General features: G+C 47.1%; 1 protein-coding gene across 1 annotated transcript in view; it reads right to left on the bottom strand.

The window, feature by feature from the left end:
* The window catches only part of Sp2 (Sp2 transcription factor), a 24,654-nt gene extending 11,088 nt beyond the window's left edge, over nt 1–13,566 (bottom strand). Inside the window, exon 1 of the mRNA XM_028755103.1 lies at nt 13,505–13,566. Within this exon, the coding sequence (XP_028610936.1) occupies nt 13,505–13,511 (7 nt within the window). The 5' untranslated portion in view covers nt 13,512–13,566. The remainder of the gene's footprint in view (nt 1–13,504) is intronic.

The raw sequence follows: 13,566 nt of genomic DNA, 5'->3' as shown, positions 1-13,566 counted from the left end.
GTTCTCAACCTATGGGTCATGACTCATTTAGCAAACTTCTTCAAAAGCATCTACATTGCACTTCATAACAGTAGCAAAATTACAGCTGTGAAGTAGCAAAAAAAAATAATTTAATGTTTGGGGGTCACCACAACATGAGGGGCTGTATTAAAGGGCCACAGTGTGAGGAAGGCAGAGAACCACTGCTGTAAGTGGGCTTACACCTTTACATAGGACAACTGATATGACCGTGTCGGTCACAGACTAGACAGAGCTAACAACTACACAGAAGAATGAACAGTGAGTGAATTCCGTTTTTGTGTATGTGTAGTAATAGCTGGAAGAATTTTTCTCATTTTACTGAATTTTCTCATTTCCCCAGAGTTAGATATGACCTCCGTCCATAGCCACAGGTTCTGCAGCCCAGATTCAACCAACCATGCATCAAAAATGTTTGTGCTACATACTCTGCAGATGATTACGGCATGCAGTAGGTGTGCAGCTTATATGTAACTTCCACACATTATATAAAAGTCTTGAGCATCTGTGGCTTCTGGTATCTCCAGGCCCTCCTGGAGCCAATCTCCAGTGGGTACTAAGGGATCACTGTGTCCTCTTATAATTTTTAAGTTTATTTTTATTTGAGACAGGACTCTTGTACCATATCTCAGGTTGGCCTAGAACTCATTAGTTAGCCTCTCAAAGGCTAGGATTACAGTGCCACCAGGCCCAGCCACTTACTTTTTTAATAAGGGAGGAACTACTAAAGGAAATTCTACCTTGCACTTAGTTTGAATTAAAAGGCAAATAAGACTGGGAGCTGGACAGATGGCTCAGTGGTTAAGAGCACTGGCTATTCTTCTAGAAGACCCATGGTCAATTCCAAGCACCCACATGATGACACAATCCTCTGTAGCTCCAGTTCTAAGGAATATGATGACTCCTGGCCTCCAATGCATGCTGGGCATATGCAAATGGTATAAATGTACATGCAGGAAAAACCCATACACGGGCTGGAGAGATGGCTCAGTGGTTAAGAACACTGACTGTTCTCCCAGAGGTCCTGAGTTCAATTCCCAGCAACCACATGGTGGCTCGCAACCATCTGTAATATGATCCGATGCCCTCCTCTGGTGTGTCTGAAGACAACTACTGTGTTCTCACATAAATAAAATACATAAAATCTTAAGAAAAAAAAAAAAGAGGGCTCAGAAGAAAGTAGGAGCCACCTGACAACAGGTGTGGCTTCAGACAAAATAAAAAAACAAACAAACAAACTCATACACATAAAATTTTAAACAAATAAAGGGCAAACAAGAGGCTGGATATGGTGGCACATGCCTTTAACCTCAGCACATGGGAGGCAGAGGAAAGTGGATCTCTAGGAGTTTGAAGCCAGCCTGGTTATACACTGAGCCCATTGCCCCAAATAAAAAATAAAAAACAAACAAACAAAACACACACACACACACACACACACACACACACACACACCACACACACACACACACACACAAAGGAAAAACAAAGCCCTAAGAGCTCGGGGTGAAAGACTCCGCCATGGTAGAGTTAAATTACTAAGGCAAAACAACTGGGAAGTCAGGCTGGTGTCCTAGACATTAGGAAAGCAAATTCCAGGAAGCAGAGAGATGGGAAGACTGCATGGGAAACTCGAGAGACCAAAGCTCAGGAACTGAGCCCATGTCAGGAGTCTGGTGAGGACAGAGCTCAGGGAGAAACAACCACTCATCCTCATTTTTTTCAGGCCCCTGAAAGATAAAAGGTAAAGGAGAAACAGGCAGGCTGTCTGGCCAGGAAGCAACACAGTGCCTTCAGTGCCTTCAGTGGTCACCAGGCCTCAAGCCCTGAGATGCTGCAGAGCAAGGGTGAACCTGCAGATGCTGCCAACTGTGAGACCAGAGGACCGCTCTGTGAAAAGTGGCCACGTAGATTCTAGGACATCACAGACACAGGTCTCTCTCTGTAGAATCACTGCAGTTATGAAGGAAAACCTCAGATAAAAGTAACTGCAAAAACCCGTCCAGTAGGCTTTTAAAGGTTCTAGATGGACCCACCGGTAAACAGTGTGCACCATGCATTTTGTTTCAACTCACATTGAAATGCTCATAGTATTTTTGTGAACAAGAAGGAGGAAATGAAGGCAGGGTGATCATATAATTTAGGACTAAGGGTTGGTGGGTATGAGCCAAGGTATCTACATCTCAGACTGGGCTCAGGACCAGGGAACACAGGCACCTTGGGTCTTTTTACTGAATGTTTTCCTTATGGTAATTGTCACTTTATTTTAATTAGTTAATTATTTACTTACTGAGTATCACACTAGTCTAGCCTTTGTTTCCAACTGCTGGAATTTAAGGTATGTACCATGTTTGGCTAACAAAAACTATTCTAAAAAAATACCTAAAAAATTCAATTATAAGATAAAAAATAATATTGCCATATATTATTCTCCACACTGGGCTATGTTTGGAGTCTTGGGCCCATTCTAAGGGTATTTCCAATGAGAGACTTTCGAGCTTCTGACCATGGTACTTTGTATGTAGGTTCAAAGGACAAAATCAGGCTACCTGTGTGCATGTCCAAGAAGCCAGGTGTCTGTATAACTCAACGATATCTCTGAAAGACAGAACCAGTTGGCTCTGGGGGTGATGTTTCCCTTTCTCTGAATTGTTGAACCAGAGACAAGACGTATATTCTGTTGGTGATGGGATAAAGGTGGGGTGAAAAGTTGGACTAAATTTTCTTTCAAATGTTTATCCTTCTGAGGTGCAAGGGTGTGGCTCAGGTGGGAGAGACCCTGCCTAGCATGTGCAAGGCCCTTGGTTTCATACTCAGCACAGTAAAACAAACAAACAACTAAAAGTTTTCAGACCATGTTGTGCTGATAAAAACACAAAACAAGTTAGTTGCTGGCAGGGCCAGGAAGGCAGGCAGTTGGTCTCCTCAGAGGCTCCCAAGGATTCAAGTTTTCTTAACAAAACTTGGTGAATGAACGATGTCCTCTGTATTATGAAACACAGGGACATGCAGTAGGCAGAGTAAAAGGAAGTAGAACGAAGACAGACCAGCACTTCCTAACTGCTTCTCTCTCCCTCAGTAGCCCTGGATCAGTCAGTTTAGAAATCTGGTTGAGCTCCAAAGTTAAAATAGCGGCTCGCAACCTGTGGGACGTGACCCCTTTGAAGGGGTCAATCGGCCCTTTCATAGGAGCTACATATCAGATATTTGCATTATGATTCATAATAGCAAAATTACAGTTATGAAGTGGCAACAAAATAATTATATGGTTGGCAGTCACCACAGCATGAAGAACAGTATCAACTGGTCACAGGGTAGGAAGGGTGAGAGCCACTGGGTCAGGTGAAGCAGAGTCTGCCGCTCTCGGCTGCACACCCCATCTTCCTCCCCAGCTGGCTCCTGAAACACTTTAGTCTAAACCCACTATGGATGACTCCTCCTGTCACTGAGAGCTGTGTGTGGCCCCTGGGCAATCAAATGGGAGAAACATTTCCCTGCCACTGCAGAATTCTATTCTGGAAGGAGAATGAGAAGGAAAGAGAGAGGCACTTGTGGCTGGTGTGTGGACATGGATGGTTAAGAAAGGCAGACATGCACCCACAGGTTCTCCGAGCAGCCTTACTCCATCTAGAACCCTGTGCTTAGAATGTGTAATGTGATGTCAGTCATGCTTGACCCTCCCTCCCTCCACACTACAGAAAGCACTGTAGAGTAGAATAGAAACCCACAGAGGGACTCAAATATAATTCTGTAATTGCTTCACACCGCTTCCACTAAGCCTTACATTCTTCTTTCTGTGTTAGAGATTGGACGCAGGCCTCACACATGTACGGCATAATGCTATTCCACTGAACTATCCCCAGCACATCCACCACCTTTTTTTGTTTTTGTTTTTCGAGACAGGGTTTTTCTTTATAGCCTGAGCTGTCCTGGAACTCACTCTGTAGACCAGGCTGGCCTCGAACTCAGAAATCTGCCTGCCTCTGCCTCCCAAGTGCTGGGATTAAAGGCATGCGCCACCACTGCCCGGTACATCCACCATTTTTTAACAGCACCACAGCATGTGGTTGCTGAAACCTACAATTTAGCAATATGGGTAATAAGGATTACTGCATATTTTTCCTTTTCTCATTTATTTTGTGTGTGTTTGGACACATATGAAAGTTACAGAACAATTTGGAACCAGTTCTTTCCACCACATGGGTTCTCCAGGGACTGAACCTTGGTTATCAAGTTTGGCAGCAATCACCTTATCCGCTGAGCCACATCACACACACTTACCAAATATTCATGAAAGAAAAAAAGTGCATTATCTCTAGGTTGTAGAATCTGAATCTTATCATGAATTTATTTCAAATAAAACTTCCCTAAGTCTCTAGGCTGACGTTTGGCAGTGATAACTGATACAAGCAGCAATGACCAGCACATCTCAGCTCTGAGGAAAAGTCCTGAGGGTATTGAACAAGGCAGAAAGGAGGAAGGAGTATCCGGTAACTGAGGAACTGAACAGAACCCAAGACTGACCGAAAAGCACCTAATTCCTAATTCTTCATAGCATCTGCCTCTACCTCTTGTCCCTCCAGCACAGTTTTCTCCTCCTGCCTCCTTGGTCGAACTTGGTAGAACACTCTGCTGTCCCCTCCACCTCCCTCCACACACAGCCGGCTGCTTCTCAGGTCACCAGACCTCTCTCCTGCTGCTGTTGCCCTCTCCAAATTCACTCTATCACTAAAATACTGACATTCTTCAACAAGTCTCCCTTCTCACCCAACACCTCTTTCCTTGGGGGACTGTGTTCACATGGCTTCAGACAGCTTCCGCGGGCTCGCTCCCAGGTCTGTGTTTAGCCCAGCCCTCTGTGGCCCTTCACTGGGTCAGCCAGACACTCCCAACCCAGAGCATTCCTTCCTGACCTGTTTGTTCTTTCCCCTCCCCAGCCTCCCAGGCCCTCCCTTTGGATCCCAGGAGCTTATCTCTGTCACCCTTCCCTTGCTTAGGGCTCTTCTGTCTTTTCCAGCTGATGCTTGCACCTTTAGGCCAGTTTACATTTTCCTCCCTAGCAAAATTTATTGACAGCCATTTTGTAACAGGTATATCATGTCCTTGAAGTCCTTTCTGAACTGAGATGAAGTCAGGGCTTTCGCTAGCATCCAGCAAAATGCAGCAGGCCTAAGGTATGGGAGTAGGGACGCTCTGTGAGTAAGCTGTGATGGTCTTCATTGAACTGCTGAGAGCAGACCTGGTTCCTGGTATAGTTCTGGGAGAGGGGGAGAATACAGAGCCTTAGGAATGTGTACTTGCAATCTCAGCAGGACCCAGAGCATCACCTTCCCGGTGGTAATTGGGTCCTGGTCATTCCTGGTACCAGTTTATCTCTTTTTCTATTCACTAATCTCAAGGCGTGGTCCTTGCTTAAATGACCCCTCAGCTCAGGCAGAATTCCCACCCACAGCCTCCAGGGCAGCTTTCCGGCTCTGGCCCACTTCCTTTATCCAGCCAGTTCACTTTTGGAAGACTGTCTTTGTAGACCCAGAACCCTTCCAGCCTCTCCTGACTACACCTCCCCCATAGTTTGCGGAAGCTCTTCTGATAAGTTTAGAGGAACCAAGCGCCTCCTCCTCCTTTGCCCTTCTCTGTCCTGGGAGCCGGAAGCCAGCACTTTCCCTTTGGCCATTTATAATCCCTAGAGGTTGTTTCTCACTTACTCTCCAGACGCAGATGACCTTGTTGGGTGCCAGTGCACACTCCTGTAGCACCCTTGGCTGGCCTCACCACAGAGTAGGGAGCATAGATGGCTCTATGGTGGAGGGGTGGGCTTTCTCTGGCCGACTGGGTTGGGAGAAAATAACAAGAAGGACCCTGAGCCCCAGTTATCAAGCTGTCTTAGGATGGAACGGGGCTCAAAGTCCACACTTAGACCCTAGGCTACAGGGCTGCTTTTTTTTTTAAACCTCCCCAACTATGGCTTCCTTAGCCTTCCACTATGGTATTTCCCCAGCAGGAATTTCACTCTGCACAAACAGTCCTTCTGGTGGCTATTTTGGTCAGTCTGGCTGGGCCAGAAGCCAGTAAAGCAGTTTCTAAGGCCAGGCTTTCCCAGTTGCCTAGCCTGGAAGAATTCAGAAAAGCAAGCCACGGCTGGTTTTAAAGAACAAAACTGAGCCTCCAGGGAAACTGGTGAATGAATCAGCCTGGACGGAGGGTGGAGGAGCAAGCTGGGCTGGGACAGACTCCACACTGTCCAGAAAGCTGAACACCCAGCAATCACACACAGGAAGAGGACGTCCATGCCTTTCATTGCAGAGCTCTGAGCAGAGGCTGCTAATGCCACAGGCCAAAAGGAGAGAACAGACATCCTCTCCATCCCAACCCTGACCCCACCACTCAGCCATGACCCTGAGATGTACACAGGACTTCATCAAGAAGTTACTCTTCTTTTCTGAGCTGTGGTTCCTAACCTTTCAAACTCCTCAGGCACGGAGTAGACGCCTTACTCCTATGGTTCAACTTAACTTTTTTTAACATCTTAGACATATTTTATTTGTGTGTACATGTATGCACATTTGTGTATGGCTACACATATGCCATGGCCAACATGTGGAGGTCAGGGGAACTTTTAGAAGTTGTTTCTCTCCTTCCCCCATGTGGGTGCTAGGATTGAAACCGTGTTGTTGGACTCAGCCTGACATGACAGGCTAACACTTTGAAGCACTGAGCTAACCAGCAGGCTTCCAACTTAACTTTTCAATGTCATAGTACATGAAAGCGTACTTATAACACTATGTTTTCCACTTTAAGTACAGTAATTAAATAAGTTACATGATATACATTTTATTATAAAATACTTTGTGGTAAATGACTTTGTCCAACTCTCAGCAAACCTAAGTAGTCTTTGGTTTTTGAGATAGGGTCTCACAGAGTTCAAGCAGGCCTTAAATTCACCAGGGACCCAAGGATGACCTTGAACGCCTGATTCTCCAGCCTCCACCTCTGGAGTGCTGTGAATACAGATGTACACTACACCTGGTTTTTAGACCAGTGTAATATTTGCTGTAATATTCGGAAGGTTAGACATATTAAAATGCATGTTTGACTCCAGTCTTTTCAATTCACTATAAATTTATCTAAGGAAGCTGGATACGGTGGTACACACCATTCATCTCAGCACTCAGGAGGCAGAGGCAGGCAGATTCCTGTGAGTTCAAGGCCAGCCTGGCCTACAAATCCAGTCCAGGACAGCTAGGGCTAAACAGTAAAACCCTTTCTTGAAAAAAAAAAATGCAAGAAATAGCTTCATCCTAACCCAGGAGGCTCTGTACTTGCTGTTCGTTCCTAATTCTCAACAATCATTCTTAAACTTGGCTCCAGTCAGGCTGGACCACCTCATTCATCCTATCAAAATTGCTAACGCTATCAGACCTCATGTTACTGAATCTAAGTGCTAACTCCTAGACCTGAGCCCTCATCTACTGTGATCTGAGTGCTGACTGTTCCTTGGTCCTGGAAACACTTACTTTACGGTTCCCAAGACGACCTCTTGCCCTGCAGTCACTTCTAACTCTCTGATGGTCCTTCCTCTCTTTTCAAACTCTAAGCAGTTAAATTCTAAGCCCCAGACTCCACTTCAGGACCTGTATTTCTGTCTTATCTGTTTTCTGGTGATTTCACCAATTTTCATGGCTTTCAAAACCAATGCCACACAGATACTATAGAATGATGACTTGAGTTTCCGTCTCCAGACATCCTCACTTGAACACAGTAGTGGGCATCTTGAATGTGAGCATCCTGAATCATGCTTCTGACAGCTCCTAATTCCATGCTTCTTCAAATGGTCCCCATTGCAGCGGATGCTAACCCATTCTTCAGCTGCTCAGCCCTAAGACCTTGGAATTATCTTTGATTTTGTTTTTCCACATGTAGGAGCAAACACTTCTAGCTCTAACTTCAGAACACATTCCAAACATGAGGCTCTCACCCCGACACCATCACCTAAATCCATGTCTGTACCTGGGCAGCCAAGAAGGCCACTGATCTGTCACTCTGTTCTCAGCACATCAAACATAAATGAAGCCACATCACTATTCTTTTCAGAGGTCATCAAGAGCATCCCATCAGACTGCCGAAGCTCCAACCTTAATGCACAGGCCTATGTGACCTGACTTCCCGTCCTCCCCACAGTCCCTGGGATCCTGTGCCAGGTCCTTCAGCTTGTTCCCACATCTGCTTGGGTCCAGCCTCCTCCCCTCACTCCGGACAGAACTGGTTCAATGCCCATCACTTTCAGAGTTCCATGAAGTCCCCACCTCACCACGTCCCTGAACACCCTGTGTGACTGCCTCTCCCACACAGTGTCTCTCCTTCCCTCTCTATTTTTATCCTTAGCACTTACCACTTCCCAGCAAGTACTCATTAGTTACTTAATTACTGTCTTATTAAGAACGCAAATTTCCTAAAGCCAAGGGTTTCTCTTTTCCTTACTGATGTACCTCTAGAACTGAGCACACAGTTGGAGCTTTCTCTATTTGCTTAGTAAATTCGTGAATAAATGAATCCTGAAGGAACGCAGAGGGAGCGACACTACATGGAGTTTACAGACCAAAGAAGGCTGGGGTGGGGATCAATTGCTGGAGAGCTTTCCTGTCGTGCACCAGGCCCGGGTGCCATCCCCTGTACCCAGTTCAGTTAGTGTGGCCATGCCTGTGTGAGCTGTCGGGTCAGACACTTCAGTGCAAGTACGTCAACCCCACAGATGGCACTACAGCTCCAGGCTACACTTCTACCATTTCCAGTTAGCACACGCATGGGGGACAGACCAAGAGAGCGTCTAATTATGAACACTCAGTCTGTCTCATTCTAAATTATTTTCTTCCAAGCATAACTGCTGTCACTCCTAGTTTGCTTGTGGCCTGGGTCACAGCATCAATGTGGGGGCAACAGGATGATGGGAACTCTACAGCATGATGGAAGCAGCTCCAGGAAACCATACAAAGCCTTTCCAATTAAGAGCCACCATCTGTGATGGGATTCAATGCCCTCTTCTGGTGTACCTGAAGATAGCTACAGTATACCCACATACATAAAAAAAATAAATAAATCTTTAAAAAAAAAAAAAACTGGGACTCAGAATTCTGTCGTAGAGAACAGCAAAAATAAAAGCAGGAGTCACTCCCAAGAATTTCCTTATACACAAGCATGCTGCCTTTTCTGCTTAGACAATGTCTTTGTGAGTCACTCTCTGAGCTCCCCCAGGCTAGGATCAGCTTCTGAAATGAGTAGTGACTTCATTTCCCTGGAGAAGAGAGGAAGGCTGGCTTGCCACTTACTCTTCTAAAACCTGGGAAATACCTTTGTCTGTTTTTTGGTTGGTTTTTTTTTCCCCTCCAATTTCCAATTAAACACAAACCAGAGGCAGAACTATTTCACTTCTAATCGTATGACCTACTAGCTATTTCCCAATCCCTATTCACAGTCACAAGAGCCACTCTGTGAGTTTTACCAAATCCCACAGGAGAGGTGACAACCCCAATGAGCAAGTTCTAGGAAGACATTTAGAAACGTGCAGTGACTGCTAATTCTCCCAAATTTCTCCCTGTGACTGACAGGAATGGCACCTAAAGGGCCTAAGTCACCACAGAGAGGCAAACTGGCATCTCAGAGGACTTAGTCTTGGCCACCCAAGCTAAACCTCTGCACTGTGTCAGCTGCTAGCCAGTTCCAGCAAGCAGTCTTGATGCTGAAACAGAGGTGGGTACAGGATGAGATGCCCATCATTCGACTCCAACAGCTGAACTTACAAGCAAGCTTGTATAGTGATGTGACAGGCCTGACGTCTCAATGCTGCCAGGAGCTCCCTCTGGGGCACAGAGAAGCAGCAAGATGGAATACTTTGCCCGTTTGCTAACCCTGTACTGAGCAATGGCTCATCTTAGCACAGGCCAGCCTGGAGTGAACCCTGAGGAAAGGCAGTGACGCTTGTGCCAGTGACAGAGAGTGTTCCAGAAACCCTGAGATCTGGCTGCTGGCCTGATTCTGAGCTTGCTCCTGTGTTTTGTTTTTACCTTCAGGGTCCCAAGAATCAGTAGAAAAAGTTTCCTACTTCACCATTTGTCAACTGGACCAAATCCACCATGACACCAGGGAGCTTCTCCTCAAGAATGACCCCCGAGCCCGTCTTGCTTAGCCTGGCATGCCCCATACTTTCAACCACTTTTACCTTCCCACCAGGCTCCAAAAGAACTGGCTCTTCTGCCCTGGGACCTTTGGGAAACTGCTCATAAAAACATGGGTTGGTTATAAAGAAAGCTCCCTAAGAGACAGAACTGCAACTACGTTTCAGAAACAAAGGCCTGAGAGCTGGCTGTGGACAGAACAGAGAAAACACTCCAGGAGGGAGATGGGCCATGCAGGAGTATCACAGCAGTACACTGAAGCACCAACAGCTGGGGACACCGCATTCTCAGCAGAACCACACTAGCCTGCAACTCACTAAGTAACCTAGGGTAGACTCAAACTCCCAATATTCCTGCCTAACCTCGAATATGTTAGGATGGGGTGCATCAACCGCCCCCAGCCTGGGTTCCTGGTTAAGAACATCCTGGGAAGAAGTTCACATATCCTTTAAATCACCCAAAAGGACAGTCCAGACATGCCACCCAATAAACATATAAGTATGTGACCTTCTCCTAACAGATTATTCCACAGCCCACAAGGCTGAAAACTAGGCTGTATGCTGTCAACTCAGAGGTGCTCACAACACTTCATACACCTTTATAGTTAAGGTCTCTCTGCTTCTTCCTCTCTGTGGCCATTATCCACCTGATCCGAAAGAATGACTGATATTTTCAGTGTCTACAAGCGAAGTTTCCAGGTGGACTGTAGATAAAACGAAGAAGAGATGGACTGAAGGAACCTTAGAAAAAATGTCCCCTTTCTACAGAAATGGGAGTGCTCAGGGTCTAGAAAACTGCTAGAGCCTACTAGCTGGCTGCAAGAAACTTAAAAGTCATTCTAGGGGCCACGGTTGGGCAACACTTGCTTAAGGAAAGCTTGGGGATTGCCACATATCGATGGTCAGACTTGTCCCTGCTTGGTACAAGAGACTATAACTTCTCCAAACCACCTAACCACCAGAAGAACTAAGATATTCAAGACCAAAATACTAACTTCCCTATCTGATGGAAAGGCATGGGCTTTTTACCCAAACACCTGCCATACAATCTTTTTACTGCTTCTCTTCTCTTTGACAGGCCTCCACAGGCCCAAATTTTTTGATAATTTTTAATACATGTATTGGTTTTGCTCTCTCTCTCTGCATGTGTATATGTATGTATGTCTTTGTGTATGTGTCTTTGTGTGTTGAAGTTGTTTCTCTTCTTCCAGGTGGGACACAAGGATTGAACTCAGGTACTCAGACTTGGCAGCAAGTATCTTTGCCCACTGGGCCTTCTCAGTGATCCTGGCTCAGAGTTTAAATCAAATCCAAGTAGAGGCCGTCCATGCAATGTCAGCAGGGATGTCAAACTCTTCCCCTCAGAGCAGCTGGGTGCCCAGGGGAAGATCCAACTATGGACAAATCCTAGTTAGTTTTCTTTGGCGAAGAGTCTGTGTCTTTCGCAGCCTAGCTTAGGAGCTCATAATGGTGTTAGAGCAGCTTATTTTTCCTTATGGTTGTTGGTTTTAACTAAAGAGGAAATCTCTGTACAACCAAGTAGAAGGACTGGAGTTAGACAGCTCATCGACCACCTCAGCCAAAGATAATCCATGTGAGCTGATATCGATGTCTGTTTGGTCTCTAGAAACCAAGCAAATTGGTACACACCCGTAACCTCAGCACTCGGGAGGCTGCGGCTCAAGCACAAGGATCTCAAGTTCAAAGCCTGCACAGATGACAGGACAAATACACGCTAACCAGGGCTTCATGGCAAGACCATGTTTCAATTACCCTCCCACCTAGGTTCTGAGATCTGTTCCGCTCATTGTCCTGAAGAATTTAAAAGAAAACAAAACACTGCAGTTATATTCATCACTGCAGACAATGGACTTCTTTGTGTCAATAATGGAAAATGCTACTGTGGTCTGGGTTCTGTCATTCCTTCTGCAAGTTCACTGTGGCCTGGCTCACCCTAACCTTTCTAGCCCTAAAAATTCCCATCCAAGACAGCTCTACGCTGACGATACAGCTCAGCTGTAGAGATGCTTGTCTAACATTTGTGACAATCTAGATTCAACCTTCATCAGCACAGAGGGTGGGGGTCAACTCAGGGCTTTGTCCTCTGTAATGCCGAGGACCTTCTAGGGCACAGCATGAAACAGCTGTAGTCCCTGCTGGCACACGCTTTCTGCAATGAAATCTGTATAAAGGGGACCTTGGACCAATTCGTGGCTCACAGACCACTAGCTATGGTCTGCTTCTCTCCTCTTTGACAGGCCTCCACAGGCTCAAACTTTTTTATTTTGATATGTAATGATCCAGTAACTTCCTAAAAACGGGGAAAGTTCAGGAGAAAAACCAAACAGAGTCCTCCTGGATCAAGTTAATTATGAAACGATTAAACATGACAGACTATTAGAATCAAAACCAAGGGATGTAGTGAGGGCAGGTTTCTCAATTATCCAGAGCAGAAGACACTTCCTTTTCTACTAAAATTAGAAAGGCACTGGGAAAGAAACCTAAGAAGGAAGGGAGGAAGCTGGGCACCATTAAGCCGGCAACGCGGATGGAGGGAGAAAGCGAGCATCTATTTTATTTCTTAGGTCATCTCTTCCGAAAGATAGCGCCTACGCTTTCTTGGAATTCCAGTGCATTTTTGCCCCACCCCCCGCCAGGGGCATCGGGCCATAGTCTGGGAGCTCGGTCAACAAGTTCTCAAACTTCTAAAATTCCAAGAGCTTGCAGATACCTAGCCGCAGGCTCAGGGGTCCAGGTATAAACATTAAAAGCCGGTTTTTCACTCAGTAGTCATCTGCCTAGGGAGTTTCCTCCTGTCCTGACACCGTCTGGGACTGCGGTGGCCCGGCCTGGAGGCTGCAGCTCAGACCAGCTGGGCCCATCTGACTGGCACCACCTGGGTCTCAAGCCTGGGCTGCCCACAGGACGAGCCCGAGGGGGCGTCGGCCGCCTGCGTGGAGCAAACTCGGGCGCAGGCTAAAGGCCCGGCGCGACCCGGGCCAAGGGGGCGAACGGGGTACCAAGCTCGCCCCGCTGCCCGTGCCGCCTGCCAGCCCCGGAAGCGCCGCCCTCCCGCCCGGGGCTCCGAGGGGCGGGGAGTCTAACGCCCCCTTCCGGGTGCCTCCGCCCGGCCGGCCAGCCGCGCTCCTCCTCCGGGCGGGAATCCTTCCTCCCCCGCCCCTCCCGTAGCCGGGCCCCGGCGCCAGTCCCAGTCTCAGGGGGGCACCCCCGGTTCCGGCCTCCCCTCCCCGAGGCCTCTACCCGTCTTCCCGACCCTTGAGGGCCGGGGAGACGCCGCCGGCAGACGCCAGGACCCACCGCTCATTACGACATCTTCCTCCCTGGCCTCCGCCGCCTCCGCCGCCACCGAGAGCCTGACA

The sequence above is a fragment of the Grammomys surdaster genome, unplaced genomic scaffold, assembly GCF_004785775.1.
Source record: "Grammomys surdaster isolate TR1022 unplaced genomic scaffold, NIH_TR_1.0 126048, whole genome shotgun sequence".
Lineage (NCBI taxonomy): Eukaryota > Metazoa > Chordata > Mammalia > Rodentia > Muridae > Grammomys > Grammomys surdaster.
Note: the sequence above shows the minus strand (reverse complement) of the source record. Positions and strands in the feature narration are given on the sequence as shown.